At 48.8% G+C, this 16,211-nt stretch overlaps 1 protein-coding gene across 1 annotated transcript in view; it reads left to right on the forward strand.

Moving 5' to 3' along the window:
* Window positions 1–16,211, forward strand: part of kcnt2a (potassium channel, subfamily T, member 2a) — a 939,304-nt gene that overhangs the window by 640,165 nt on the left and 282,928 nt on the right. Inside the window, exon 28 of the mRNA XM_072512908.1 lies at window positions 5,256–5,384. Coding sequence (XP_072369009.1) covers window positions 5,256–5,384 — 129 coding nt within the window. The remainder of the gene's footprint in view (window positions 1–5,255; window positions 5,385–16,211) is intronic.

The raw sequence follows: 16,211 nt of genomic DNA on the forward strand, positions 1-16,211 counted from the left end.
ACCGCGTGATTTTCGGCGCTGGAGGTGGTCCACCAGCAGGAGCTACAGGTCCTGCTGTTGTCAACAAGATTACCGTTGACAGCAACTCTCATCGCCGGGAAACCTGTGTGGCGTGGGACCGGAATTTCCCACCGATAAATCCCGCCCATTATGTCCCAATTAAATCTTGGGAATACACACCCTATTTCAACCACAGGACTGACTAAGGGGACACATGTGGCCAGATTTCTATGATCCCGATCAGGGCCAAACAGAGAGGACTGAAAAAGAAATGTTGTCAAATGAGCAGCCAAAATCCTGCCTCCGTTTCTGCCCTTGGCCATTCTTCCCAGGGCAGGGGAGGGAGCAGGCCCTGGAATCCATCGGCTCCTATGAAGAGTGAAACTGACAGCTACGTGGGCTAATTGAGGGGCTCATCTGCTAAGTTTTATAAATTTTCATGGAGGTGGACTTTAGCAGCTATTGGCTTCTATACAGACTATATGAAGTCGTGGACTATGAATTGGAGGTGTGAAGAGTTTATTTTGCCTCCTTTACAGTTCATTGTTGAGTGTTGTAGAGTGAGTTGATCTGTGCTCAGTAAGGTGAATTGTGACATGCTGTGATTGGAATATGCAACTATCCAGTAAACGGTGTGTTTTCCAGATTGTTACTTCTGCTGACTGGCAAGCTGTCAAATAAAAAAAAGCACATTGTAAATGTGCAGAAGTCTTCAAATGAGTTTATAATATTTTGTCTAATGGATAAAAAGTTAGGGTGGGATTTTCTGACCCCTCCCACTGGTGGTATCTTCCAGTCCTGCTGAGGTCAACCCCCCACGGCAGGTTCCCCGGCGGTGGAGTGGGTGAGCCATGCAAAAGCCCATAGACTTGGCTGGATTGAAAGATCCCGCCGGTAGGGGGAGGGGGCAAATGTTTTGCCGCATCCGCTCTTACCTGCACCCAATTGCCCGATGGTGTTATAATTGAATTACGTTGTTTATAGAATTGCTCTGACGAATTTGTTTGTTTACTCGGCGGGATTATCCAAAAATTGCACAGAGTGCTGGACTAGGTGAGAAAAGCAGTGTGAAACTTGTTGGTTTGACAGTTGTCTTTTCTAACCAGATAAAATGGCATTCTGTATAATTTCAAATTGCAGGCGCGGATTGCACAGCCAGCTCGAGGGGTGCCTAAAATCGCCAGCAAAGCTGGGATTCTGAGATATTTTTAAATAGCATCCCGATCTCAACGCAAAGTTAAAGGCCCCGCTCCAACCCCACCATTCAATAGCCCCCCCGCCCCGCCCATCAGGACCCTCTGCAGATAAGGGCAGCACTCCAACACAGAGGGCTGACCTCTATTTCCCCTCGCCCCACCACTCAATGGTCGGGTCATTTCCCCCCATCCTTCCCTCCCTAAAGGCCCCAATCTGTGGCACTGCGAGGTTGACACTGCCATGGGGCAGTGACAGTGGGCTGTGCCAAGGCACTGCCTGTCCATGTCCCTCACCACCCAGCGGCTATACTCACCTCTGAGCCCCCAATGTAGTCATCAAAACTGTTTTCTATTTTTGGAAACCAGTAGTGATTCCCACTGGAATTATGCCAGTTGTGGGATGGGGGAACATCTGACCATCCCAGAAGCAACGGCATAAAACCATTTCTGAATATTAAAACAAATTGAAATTCATGGTAATCAGGTTCATGTCCTCGCATGGTATGAACCTGATTACATCCCAGGCGGTGGCGGAGAAGGTCTCAAGTGAGTGCTCGCCACCGCGAATCCCGTTATGGCCCTTCTCACAAGAGTTAGCGGCCATAACGGGATTGCGCCAACGGCAAACAGACCCAGAAAATTGCGACCTCAGATTTTATGGGTATTCAATGGTTCCAACTGTTATAAAATGGCTTGTTATGTCTGTTAATAAAATGGAGAATGGGTGCGGAGAGGGGTGTGAAGGTTTGAGTGTGTGAGGGAGTTGGGAGAAGGGTATTTAACATAGTCCGAAGGTTCAACTATTCATAGGTGAAGTGCTGATTGCATCAGCAGCACCAGGCTTATACTATTTTGAAATGGTAGCGGGCCCTTTAAGCTGCCCACTTTGAACTCATCCTGCCTTCAGGCTACTGAGGACCAGGACCTCTGCAAGATACTGCCTGCTGGTAGTCTCGATATGGAGGTGGGATCACCATGTCAGGATTAGTCCTGCCTCCGATTCTCACTGCCAACATGAAAATCTGGTCCCTCTTCTCAAACTGCCAGCATCCTTCCTATCGGATGCCCAAATGGGTGTAAAGTCTTCATTGTTAATACTTCATTTTGAAGCAAGAAGAACAGGAGTCACATTATTTTTCCCACAAGGACACTTTGTACCTCTTCTACCTTGTCTTTCAACACCACTGCCTCCCCACCCTCCCCCATCGCGGGGTCCCCTCCCCACGTCAACTCATTACAGATTGAGCTTATTGCCATCACCGACGACAGTCTGATCTATCAAACCAATCACACACCCTCCGTCCCAAGGAATTTAACCTCTGCATGCTGCCCATGACACAATTCCCATCTGCTTCTTGTAGAAGTCAATTGTGAGATAGGCTAATGAGAAAGTTGAGATCTCACAGAGCTGGTGCTCTGGAGACACTTCAGTGCCTGCTGTGACTTCCAATCACTATGCCAATGCTAATAATTTGGGGCAGAATTCTACCCCCCCACGCCGGGTGGGAGAATCGCCGGGGCACCGCGCGAGTCCCGCCATCCCACCCTGGCACGCGATTCTCCCACCCCCCAAACCGGCGCAGCGAGAATCACGGCTGGCCGCTGGGAGAATCGCCGTTCACCATTTGTAACGGGCGAGTGGCGATTCTCCGGCCCGGATGGGCCAAGCGGCCTGCCCAACACGACAGGTTCCCGCCGGCACCGTCCACACCTGGTCGCTGCCGACGGGAACAGCGCGGGAACGCTGGGGGGGGGGGGGGGGGGGGGGCGTCCTGTGGGGTGGCAGCGGGATTCTTGCACCGGGGGAAGGGGGGGGCTCAAAAAGGGTCTGGCCCACGATTGGTGCCCACTGATTGGCAGGCCGGCCTCTCTGAAGGAGGACCTCCTTTCCTCCGCCGCCCCGCAAGATCCATCCGACATCTTCTTGCGGGGAGGACGGCAACCGCGCATGTGCGGGTTGGCGGCCGGTCAACCTGTGCATGCGCAGGTGACGTCATTTACGCGGTGCCGCTTTTACGCGGCGCCAAGGCCCGGCGGGCGTAAATGCCGCGGCGCCGCTCCGAGCCCCCGGGGGGCGGGATAATAGGGGGCTGGGGGCTGGGAGCGGCCTCCGACGCCAGAGTGAAACACTCCGGTTTTCACTCCGGCGTCGGGACGTAGTCTCCCGATGGGAGAATTGCGCCCAAGACTTTTGTTTGCCCAACCCACCTGGCATACACCAATTAATTTAGAAAACAAACCAGTCTAACCTGGCCTTTCCTTCAGCCAAGGCCTGGGCAAAACTTACCAAGAAGATGATGAACAAGATTGATCCCAAAATGTGCTGACAAATTGAGTGGATGGAAAGACTGTAGGCTGCATTGTCTACAACTTCTTCAGATGCATTCTTTATCAGCACTGGTATTAAAATTGGTAGTGACAGATCATTGATTGCTCCTAATGTTTCTTCAGTGCTTCCCAGCTGCTGAGTCACGTAACTGCTATTAAGCGATAAGGTTCATTTGCCCAGCTGTGGATTGCAGAATCGTGGTAGGGAAAGACTGAATGCCCAACAGAGAAAACTATACTCATTTAGACACTTGGCAGCAATCTCCTGCTCCCTCCTCCAGTGTAGATTGAAGAACTAAATAGATGAAGTGTGAGATCTGAATCTAGTTAAAATTTTTACACATCAGCCTGATCAAACTGTGTCATTTTGTGTGCTGTGCAAAAATAAGAAGCTGACACAATTAAGTTAAAACAGCTCTCTTCAACAAAGCAAATGCATGCTACTGTGAGGGGAACTGTCCTTTTATGAAAAACAGTGTGGCTAACTTAACATACGCTCGGCTGCTGATTGAGATGACTAGCTATACACGGTCTGCTTGACAGTTAACAGCTGGGCTGCTAATCATAGTTATTTGGATGATGATTTGTCAGCCTATTAGTTAATTATCTTGAATTTTTGAAATATGAATTAAAGTGAATGGCACATTTTGTCCATCTTTATTTTTGAATTACTGTGGTCTGAGCCTTCAGAAAATGAAGAGGGGAATCCAGGGCTGGAGCTGAAGTAATACAATGCAGTGAACCATCAGACTAGTTCTTGCATGGCTACACTTTAGCCCATGCAAAGGTTTCATTGGAAAAAACCACAGCTAAAATTGAAAATTGTTCTTAGCTCTTTGGGCATTGTATATTTATAAATTATCCACCAAGTGATACCACTAAATCCCTGAAAGACATGGGGCGGGATTCTCCCCTACCCGGCGAGGCAGGCCGTACCGGCGCCGAGGAGTGGCGTGAACCACTCCGACGTTGGGCCGCCCGGAAGGCCCCCCCCCCCACCCCACCGGGGCCAGAGCCACCCCCCCCCCCCCCCCCCCGAGGTCTCTGCAGGCCGCCCAAAGAGCCAGGCCCCACCGGTACGGACCTGGTTTGATTTACGCCAGCGGGACTGGTCGAAACCGGGCGGCCGCTCGGCCCATCACGGGGCGGAGAATCACCGGGGGGGCCACTACCAGCGGCCGCCGACCTGCGTGGCGCTCCCCCGGTGATTCTCCGACCCAGCGGGGGGTTGGAGAATCCCGCCCGTGCTATTAGGTAATTTGGACATTCTAAATTCTCCCTCTGTGCACCCATACATGCGCCGGAATGTGGCGACTAGGGGCTTTTCACGGTAACTTCATTGCAGAGTTAATGTAAGTCTACTTGTGACAATAAAGATTATTATTATTAAATTATCCTTTCAAAAAGAGTCAGGGTGTATATTAAGAACAGTCAAATATGGATATCCTGTCGAAGAAAGCCACATTCTTGTTTATCTTTCAGTGTAATCTCTTTTAAAAATTCATATGATGTGCAGAAGTTAAAGGCATCATCAAATTAAAGTATGAAGCAGTGCAATAACCGAGTGTTGATCATTCACTAATCCAACTTTACCCTCATTCTGACTCTGCTTAAACTGTCATTAGCTCTCAGTAGACTCAGTAAAACCAATGCATCTGGGCAAGTGCAGAAAAGGCTGTAAAAGAATATCAAGACCAATGCTGAACAGTCTCTTCTCTTCTGCTCATATAGATGAAAATCACAGAGGATGATCTATGGATCAGGACATATGGGCGGCTTTATCAGAAACTTTGCTCTTCATCAGGAGACATTCCCATTGGTATTTATCGGACAGAATCACAAAAACTCACAACATCAGAGGTAAGTGAATATAGTTTCAGTGACAAATCAGCAATCTTTGCCAGCATATACATGAGATAACTGAATATCATCTTTGAACTCCAAAGAAATGAGAAAATAAAGGCAGCACTGTATTTCTGTATTCAGTTTTAGCACCTGTTTTAATCTATTTGAAAGGTGAATCCTTGGGCGATAGGAGGCAACAGGTCTCTTAGGACCCCGTGCCATATCTCTTAGGAAAGGTCTGCTCAATTGGCACTTAACTGGGCAGCAGAGGATCTTTCCTGGGATTAAGGACCCTGAGGTATAAAGCCTGCCCATCATGAGCTGCTCACCAATCATAGCAGCTAGATCCAAGATCATTGTTGAATGAGGGTGGGAGAAGGGTTGTGAAGGAGGGCAGTGAAGGGCATTCAGCAGCAAGAGCAATAGGGTGGTTCTGAGTGGGCCCTCTGAATGCCAGATTCTTCGATCAATTACTTAGTGCCTTTGAATGAGGGGTCCCTCCTTGGGTTCCGGAAAGTAATCCTGCAGGGGTTTGCTTTGCTTTTTGGACTCCCGGCATGCCGAACCCCCACCCCACACTGCCCCCCCACACCCTCCCCAGCCCCTCCCCAGCCAGCCACTGGTTAATATGCTGCTTCAGTTGGTGACAGGTCAGGGAAGCCATTCACTGGCATTCCCACCTTGGACTTAACTGGGGCTGAGGCAACAAAGCAACAATATCCTCACTCTCCACCAAACAGGGAAGGCCATTAAATCCTGTCCACTGCTTGCAAATTACCCTTCTTATTTACTGTTGATATTAGATTGCAGTAAAATCCAGATAGAATTTGCATTTCACAGAAAATATAACAGGATTAATATGTGACCTCAGCTCACCAAAACAACAATTATCCAGAGGGCTGGGCATACATAGTAATTTCTTCAAGATTTTAATAACAGCTTAGAAACAGTAAAAGTAAGACAATTCGAAAGCTTTTTTAAAATCTGGCTATACCAGTGGGGCTTGATGATCCTTTAGATACAAAACTAGACAGTAGTTAGATTAAAAGACATAACCGGAAACCACACATGAAGTAATAGGGGTGCTTGAAGGCATACCTACCCAGATCATTCGAGATCTGTGCAACTCCGTACAATATGACCGCTCTCCCTGTTGGCCACATGCATTGCCAATGATCATCAAATTAACTATGGCTTTTACTTTCTTGAGCCGGGCTTAGTCCAGGATGCAGCAGGTGACATCAGTCACATAAGTCAAACATTTGTGCTGTCTATATCAAATAGGTCACCACCTTCATTTCCAGGGACAAGAATTGCATTACAATCTTGATGGGTGTTAGTAGTCAGTCGTAAATGGTTGTGGCATTTTCTGCAATCGTAGACTTATGCAGGTCCTCGTTGACTGTTCATACATAGCCATGAGGACATCTTCCAATCAGCCAGCAGCCTTCATGGATCGGAAAAGCTTCAGCTCCATCAGTGTTCAACTGATGAATGATCACCTTGACTCATGCATGTTTGCACCAAGTTCCCTGACAGCTGTCGTGATACATTCATATTGTGCCAGTGCATCATCACCCATTACCGCACCAGGCTCAGGACTCAGGGGCTGGCTGTAAGGGAAATAGGAGCACCCTCTGTAGAAATGGCACAAATCCCTGTGTTCAATTGCCACACAGAAATATATCAAGCACCGGGGGACTGCTGGAGCCATCATAGAGCACATCACTAAGATGCTCAAATGATGTTCTTGTTTCCTGGACAGATTTGGGGCTGTCGTGCAGTCCAGCTCACAGAATGTAGCCCCATATTATGGTGCCCTGCTGAACTCTGCAATGGGGTGTCAGGGTTCAGACCCTATAGCAGGGCTTCCCCAATTTGATGATGAAGATCCAAATGAGAGCAGGAAAGGAGCAGAAGTACATTATAACCAAAGTTGAAAAGTCACAAGCTTATTTCTAATGACTGTTAAAAGAGCCATGCTATATTTACATGGCTGTATAAAGTGACACCGCAAGTCTTGGGCAGAATGGAGATGATAGGGCAATTTCTCCATCAATCACGCTGCAACAAACTGAGGTTAATTTCAAGACATTTGCATTCGGCAACTATCTGTTACACACTGCATTTTGCTGCAGAAACGATGCTGCTGTACCCGGGAGATTTGCTGTAGTTTCAGTGATGAGATTGTGGTGTTGGGTGCTCTGAGGTACAGATGAACCAACACGGTTGCGATTGGTACAACGCAGTTTTATTCCAACTTGTGGTTTACAGATCTGTCTTGGTACTCAGCACGTAGTGACTGTGTGAGTGTCTTTTTAATCAGGTCCTGTCCTTGTCCTGTCTCCAGATCGACTGACCACCAGGTGTCATGTTTCTTGTCTTATACTGTCTCTGTCCTTGTCTGTGATTGGCTGTCGTGTTATGTCTGCTAATTGGTCTGTTGGTCTGTCTATCATGATGTGTGTGTTTGAATATCATGACATCCCCCCTTTTTTACAAGATTATGTGCCTACGTGGTTATAAATATGAATGTGTCCTGAGTGCAGCTAAAGGTGTGTGTGCGTGATATTTACAGCATGTACATGTGGCGTAACTATATACATGGGGCGATGTCAGGTGTGGCATGCTAACGAGGTTGTACCCTAACAAAAGAAGAAAAACTTTGAAGTGTGGCCCGGTCAAACGAGATCTGGAACGATAAAACAGTAACATGTTACAATACAATAGTTTCTAAACTTTGACGTGTGAACAGTCTCATAAGTCCAGTCTAGTAGGTGGGCGACAAATTCGGGTTGACCGCCTCAAGGGTGGGTCGAGAACCACCGGCTGAGGTGCGAGCCTGGCCACGGGTGGCGACAGAAGTGGCATGGTATATGGCAGCTCCACAAAGTCACTATCAGGAACCCTTGGAGGACACGGCGTCTGTGTGTGGTTCCGTTGCGAGCGTGGAAGCAGGCGAAGGGCTCGCCGATTGCGCCTACGCACCGATCCATCCGTCATGCATACCAGGAACGAGGTGGAGTCTTTTTCTTTTTATGTTTGTGGTGGTGCTGTCGGATGGCATCTTGTAGCTGATGGGTCGTTGACATTGAAGAGGTACCATCAACAATATCATTCAAGGTCATGGATGTGCCAGATGTTGAAGTCGGATGAGACTGTGCATACTGGTTCTGGCCACATGCTGTGTTGGAAGGGTGATTCTGCTGAGAAGCGTTGAAGCATGTCACTTTGGAGACAGAATTGCTGCTCGCATCAATGTCTGGTGATGGTGTGAAACTAGAGCCTTGCATCTGATAGGAATATGCTATCTGGCCAGGCTGTGGTGCAGCAAATCCTGGGCAGTAACTAAGGCATCTAGTCTGTAGTGCAGATTGCGCTGGCGGTAGTCCTCCTTTGCTCTTGATTCCATTAGTGGACAATCCGTAGTGCTGGCCTGTTTGAGAATATGCTGCATAGACTGCTGGCTGCTGCAGGCTTGAATACTGGGTTTGTCCAGCATGAGCTGTCATTGGCCGCACTGTCGGTGTGGAACAAATGTGTGGACATAGCTGTGGTGAAAATTGGTGTATTCCTCTTGGACTGTAGCTGCTGCTTGTTATTGCTGACCCAGTGTGATTGTCACGTGATCCATCTCCTGTCGTTGTGGCATCTGCTGTCACCCTGAGGGTGCCATCAGTGAGGTTGCGACACTGCCTGTCTGGAGTAAAGTCTGGCTTACGTGAATCAGAGTCTGCGTTTGGTTGCTCCCCATCTGGAGTCTGGTCTGTTTTTTGTTGATGCTCCCCGTCCGGAGTCTTAGCAGGTTCACTGGAGTCAGCTGAGATTTCTTGAAGCTGCACTTCTGGAGTCGCAACATGCAGGAATGCATTGACTAGTGGAGAGGTTCGAGCAATTGCGGGTGGAAGTAGTGTGGTGTCACCGTAGTCACCAGTGGTCTCACCGTGATCGTCGAGTGCCTCTGTACGCACTAGCTGAGGTCTGTCACTTTGCACCTTTTGCATGGGAAGTGGGATGCTGTCGTCACTCGTTTCACATACCGTGGGTAGATCCTCAGTAGCTGCTTGCTGTTCACTAGGGTTGGGTAAATTGTCAGAGTTTTCATCTGGTGGTGCAAATCATGTGGGTGGACTGTCATTGTCTTGCCGTTGTCCTTCATTTGGGCTTTTCTTCTTTGGAATTTTAAATTTTCCCCCCGACATTACAGAACCTTGTTCATTTCCCTCAATTTCTCCCGTATGTCGGGCATCAAATGTTGGATCCAATGTTTCTTTCGTCATTGTACTAGTTTCCAAAGAACAGTCCGTTTCAATTTTCTTCTCAGTTACTTCATATGTATCCTTTTCTAATGTACATGCCTTCATAGTCTCTGGGTCTGATTTTGCTGGGACTGGCATAGTCACACTCTCTCTTTTACTGTTCTCAATTGCCCACATTCTACTCCCCAGACATAAATGCTTAATCTTTGGAGTTAATGTGGTACAATGGATAATCGGGTCGACCTTATCTGCATCTTTTAGCATCACTGGGAAAGCACAATTGGTTCACTTGAAACTGCTGCGGGTTTTAAGTGCTTTATCTGGCTACTCACTGTCGGTGTCCTCAGGATTCTTGCTCCAATGTTCTGCTCATTTATCAGTAGAGTGTGCATAGGTTCAATGCGATTAATATTCCCATCAGGGTTTGAAGAGTCATTATTGACTAACTGCTGGTCTCTGAAGTTGGGACTTTGCGGTTTTGTGTTGAAGGGAGACAGTTGTTCCTGCTGTAGATAGGATTCAGGTTGTGTTATTTCCATTAAATGAGGATCAATGTCTTGTCCATTTTTTCGATCCATACTAAAGCAATGGCAATTTTCAGTCTGCTCCTTGCAAGTTAGACATACAAGTAATTTCTTTAGCAATTCCTCAGCATCCTTCTGTGACTGTGCAGCATTATTAATATCTCTTCGGCTATAATGATCCTGAAGGTCAGCGCATAATCCTTTTTTCTTCGGGCTTGGAAGAGGCGATTCCTTTGGCTTGTCTTCATTTGGGCTTGAACAGTCATCAGCGCTGTGCCCTTCATTGTAGCATGATAGACCGTCATGGTCGTCCTGCAGTGCACTGGAGCGTGGTGGACTGTTATAGCCTTCTTGCTGTTTACGTGAGCATGGCAGACTTACATCATCTGCTGCTAGTTGGTCAGAGGAGGTTGCTCGACCCTCATGGTCTTGTTCCTGCAAGGACTGCGCATTGGAGTCTTGCGTTGCTTCCCTCGTAGGGTCGGGAACCCTGAGCGGGATGTGGACCACGCTCTGTGTGGCAGCAGGCCGCTCTCTGTGGGCTTGTACCGCTTTCTGTCTCTTAATTTCAGGCTGCAGCATCATCCTGCACTGATGAGTTGGGACGTCGTATCTGCTGGGTTGAAGATCCTCAGATCCGAAAAGTGAATCCGCATCTGCGTCGGATTCAATGTGGGGGTCGCCAATGTTCAACCTGAAAGGTTCGTCCGGGTCGTAGCCGTCTAGGACCATGGAGCTGTCATTGGGCTCGCGAGGTCCGTAAAAAATGTAAAGATCGGTATCGAAGTATTCGAGGTCGGAATCATCGGTTTGTGCATAGGTAACTGCTTGTTGCAGGGTTCTTCGCTGGTTAAATTCATTTCCTGGTTCAATTTGAGGCATTGTGCTGTCATTCCAGGTGAAGGAAGGTTGTTTTACAGCTTTTGAAGATTTTTTCTTTGATTTGGGACGTTTCCCCTTTAAATTGGATTTGGGACATTTCCCCTTTAAATTGGTGCGGTCTGGGGCCTCTGACGTCATGACGCGCGTGACATAGCATGTAGGAAACGATTGCGCATGCGCAGATCGCTGTTCCTTTACCGATGGCCGTTTTCTTGATTTCGCATGCACGGCGTCTCGCGCATGCGCAAACGAACCTTCCAGTTCTGCGCACTTCTCGCGCAACTGCGCTAGTGTAATCCCTTTAGCAAGATGGCCGCCGACCTCGACCCAAATCGCTCTCTGGTCCGGGATTTCGGCCTCGAGGTGAGTACTGGCGCTTCTCTTTGCCTTCGAGTCCTTGCCGATTGGAGTGTGTTTTCCTCACAGTATTTGTCGAATTTGTCCAGGACTGCCTGGAAGTCGTACCTGTTTTGGCCCTTGGAGAACTTGAATTTTTAAAAGATTTCTTCTGCTCTTGCACCGGTGATGGTGAGGAGAAACTCTACTTTTTCATCATCGGCCAGGTCTTGAAGTTCGGCTGCCACCAGGAAGAATTCAAATGTTTGCCGGAATCGCTGCCAGTTTTCGCGGAGATCGCCGTGGCACTGGAGCGGCTGCGGAACTGGGAGCTCGTACATCTTGCCTGGGTACTGCTGGTTGTCTCTGTACGCTGAGGTATGGCGGCAGGTATCGATCCACTCACTGGTATCATGTGGTGTTGGGTGCTCTGAGGTACAGATGAACCAACACGGTTGCGATTGGTACAACGCAGTTTTATTCCAACTTGTGGTTTACAGATCTGTCTTGGTACTCAGCACGTAGTGACTGTGTGAGTGTCTTTTTAATCAGGTCCTGTCCTTCTCCTGTCTCCAGATCGACTGACCACCAGGTGTCGTGTTTCTTGTCTTATACTGTCTCTGTCCTTGTCTGTGATTGGCTGTCGTGTTATGTGTGCTAATTGGTCTGTTGGTCTGTCTATCATGATGTGTGTGTTTGAATATCATGACAGAGATTACAAAACATTTATTAATATTTTAGGCAGCAAATCTGTGGAAACCAGGCTGCCATATGAATAACAAACAGCTGAGAGCTGGGTTTTAATGATCGGAGTGCTGGGAATTAATCCTGCACTCGGGGAAACTCTGCTATGGTTTTGGTCATATGTTCAGAGACTCTCAAGTCCTATCCCACCTCGTCTTCAACTCATTGACTGACAACAGTGTTGTCAATGCTCATACCTCTTTAAATACTGCTCATCTGTAATACCCTTCAGTTTTGCAACTAAAGATCACCCAGCATATTAACTCTTGTGTTATGATTTGTTCTCAGCACTGGGATGCTGCCTGACTTCTAAGTGTTTGCTGCATTTCCTGTTTTTCCAATAGTTAACATTTGCAGTTTTTGCTTTCTTCTCACTCTGTCATCTCTTGTGTATGGGACACCCTGTTCCAATGATTTCTCGCACTTTGTACTGAGCTGCTTCCTGCTGACTAATACTTTCACTTGATGCATACTTCTGTGTAGAGATACAGTTCTTGTTCGAATGATATATGTGCAGAAAGCCAGGAGAAACTAGCATTTTATATTAAGATGGATTGCCTGGCAGGTATGACTATATTTTGGATGCTAATCCAGTAATTCGTTTTTTTAATGTTTTTATTTTATGTTGTTTGTTTGTGCCTAATTGCAATGCAGGGAGAAGGTGTGGCTGTCTGTAATTTATGGCCACTTTTAGCTGTACGTGTGTGCACATATTTAATATTCTGCACAGGGTATGACACATTGACAGCTATCAGATTTAACTGCTGTCTTTTACTTTCCTGTATAATTTTGCAGCCCTCACTTTTACAGTTCTGATGCTTATACCCCGGCTGCCAAACTTGGATATTTTGGGTATTGGCTATTAGATATATGTATTGAACTGCAAATTATAGTGCTTGTTGATATTAATGAAGTGCAGGAAAGGATAACAATTCAATCAGCATAGAAATGAGATGATGCACATTAATCAAGTACTTCAAAGCTTAGAAATAAGTCAATGTTTATGCAGTGAAAGCTAATGATCCAATATTCATTAATTGATCATGAATGGCTTACCTAATTGATTTTTTAAGTGTAGTAACAAAGGAGGTTGATGAAGGGAATGCAATGGGTATTTTCTGTATGGATTTGAAGAAGGCTTTTGACAAAATGCCATATAAAAGACTGTTTAACAAAAGCGAGATTCCTGGAATAGGAAGGCTAGTGTCAGCGAATCATTGTAAATATTTGCTTTTCAGAACTTTCCCCCACCCGACATGACCCCTGGACTCTCAAAGCGCCAACTCGTCTATAAGGGGGTCCTTGTACCCCGCCGCATCCCAGCTCACATGGGCAGGGCACCCCCGGGCTCGATCCCCAATGTAGGCACAATGCCAGCCTAGCACCATGACCCTGTCATCAAGGCACCCTGGAAGAGCCTTTGCCATTCTGACAGTGTCACCTGGGCAGTGCCAGACTGGCAGTGCCAAGGTGCCTGGATGTCACCTCTGATTCCCTGGGAGACCCTCCTCAAGTGCCGTTCCACTTGGCCCCCGTTTGTGGGACCTGTACTGAACGGCACTCAGGCAAGGTCTCTGAGGCGAAGGGGTTCGATTCCATGCCTCGGGTAGATCAGGTGAGCTGCATGTAAGAGTGTGACTCGCTACTCACTCAAACATGTGGATTTGCCAAATACTGATCCCGCCATCGCAACGTCTCGCGATATCCCATTAGATTTCACAAGGCGTGTTGAGCCAGGTAAATCCCAGAAGAGGTGTCTTCCGGTAATTACCGGCCGCGTACGGAGAGGGGTGGGGCATGATGTGGCCAGTAGATCGAGTCCACTCTCTCTCTAGCACACACTCTCTCACGAGCATGCTCTCACACATGTGCACACACATGTGCACTTTCTCACACTGTGGTAAACCACTGTATTGTATTGTACTGTTGTACTGTTACATGCCTGGGCTTGTCCCTGCTGGGTCCGAACCACCATAGTATATAATATGTGTATTGTGGTAAACTGCCACTATTATATGTAATGTGGTAAACTACTGCCTGCTGGCTCCGCCTCCCCCCGGGCTCGGTATAAAGGTGGCTGGTCTCCGCCGCTGCCTCAGTTCGGGATCCGAGGCCAGGAGGCTTTCTGTTTAGTTTATTAAAGCCTCAGTTACGTTCACCACTCGTCGTGTGTTCATTGATGGCACATCAATTTAATAAACTAAACATCTAAGATGAATTCATCACTCAAGCCTGATCGCCAGTAGCTGGACCCACAGGCAGCCGACACCACTGCAGCATTCGAGCACTGGCTAAGCTGCTTCGAAGCGTACCTCAGATCCTTCACTGACCTCCAAAAAAAGCAGATCCTCCACGCACGGGTGAGCCCGCAAGTCTTTCTTCTCATCAGGGACTCCCCCTCGTATACGGAGGTGATAATGCTGCTGAAGGGACACTATGTAAAGTCTGTAAACGAAGTGTATGCTAGGCACCTTCTTGCCACGAGACTACAACGCCATGGTGAATCACTAGCAGTATTCCTGCGTGCCTTACGGGTACTCTGCCGGAACTGTGACTGCCAGGCGGTATTGGCTACCCAACACGTGGAGCTGTTGGTCAGGGACGCGTATGTCGCAGGCATGAAATCAAACTACATCCGCCAGCGATTGCTAGAAGGGGGTACACACGGCCTCCCAGAGTCAGTGCAGCTCTCAAACTCACTGGAGGTGGCCTTCCAGAACATGGAGGCCGACATGTCCGACCGGGTGGCACCCTCTTGGACCTCGTGTGCGCCGTCATCACCCGACTTGAGTGCGGCGCAACCCTGTAGCCCGAAGTGCTACTTTTGCGGCAAAGGTAAGCATCCCAGACAATGCTGCCCTGCACGGAAAGCGACTTGCAACGGGTGTGGGAGGAAGGGCCACGTTGCGAAAGCCTGCCGGGCTTGATCTCTCCCAAAAACTCTTAGGCCCAGCAGCGATGCCTGCTTGTCGCGGCCGCTCTCAGCTGCCGCTCCACCTGCCATGTGCGACCCGTGGGTGCCGCCATCTTCGCCGCCATCTTCGATTTTGCACGCCACGCGCGACCCATGGGGGCCGCCATCTTGGGACCACTCCGCAGCCTCCCGGGAGCCCTGCTCACCCGGTCGTACGCCAGCCGCCGCTACCTCCCACCGGCCTACCCATCACCTTCCGAAGCTCGCCTCCATAACGCTCGACATGTCTCGGCCTCTTAACCTCACAAAATCTACGATGACCGTCCGGATCAACGGGCACGAGACGGCCTGCCTTTTCGACTCCGGGAGCACAGACAGCTGCATACACCCAGATACGGTAAGACGCTGCTTCCTCCCAATTTTACCTGCGACCCAGAAAATCTCCCTGGCTTCCGGATCACATTCAGGAGCAATCCGGGGGTACTGTGTCGCGGCCCTTACCGTACAAGGCGTAGAGTACACTAACTTTAAACTCTACGTCCTTCCCCATCTCTGCGCTGCCCTATTACTGGGGATCGACTTCCAGTGCCAACTCCAAAGCCTTACTTTAAAGTTCGGTGGACCCCTGCCCCCCCTCACCGTCTGTAGCCTCGCGACCATTAAGGTCGCCCCACCCTCGCTCTTCACTAACCTCACCCCGGACTGTAAGCCCGTCGCTACGAGGAGCAGACGATACAGTGCTCGGGACTGGGCCTTTATCAGGTCGGAGGTCCAGAGGGGATCATTGAGGCTAGTACCAGCCACTGGAGAGCCCAAGTGGTGGTCGTCAAGACTGGGGAGAAGCACCGGATGGTCATTGACTACAGTCAGACCATCAACCGGTACACGCAGCTCGATGCGTACCCCCTCCCCCCGCATACCTGACATGGTCAATCAGATTGCGCAGTATCGAGTCTTCTCCATAGTTGACTTGATGTCCGCGAACCACCAGCTCCCTATCCGCCCGGAGGACCTCAAATACACTGCCTTCGAGGCAGATGGCCGCCTCTACCATTTCCTCAGGGTTCCCTTCGGCGTCACCAATGGGGTCTCGGTCTTCCAACGAGAGATGGACCGAATGGTTGACCAGTACGGGCTGCGGGCCACGTTTCCGTACTTAGATAATGTCACCATTTGCGGCCAT

Source organism: Scyliorhinus torazame, chromosome 7 (assembly GCF_047496885.1).
Source record: "Scyliorhinus torazame isolate Kashiwa2021f chromosome 7, sScyTor2.1, whole genome shotgun sequence".
Taxonomy (NCBI): Eukaryota; Metazoa; Chordata; class Chondrichthyes; order Carcharhiniformes; family Scyliorhinidae; genus Scyliorhinus; species Scyliorhinus torazame.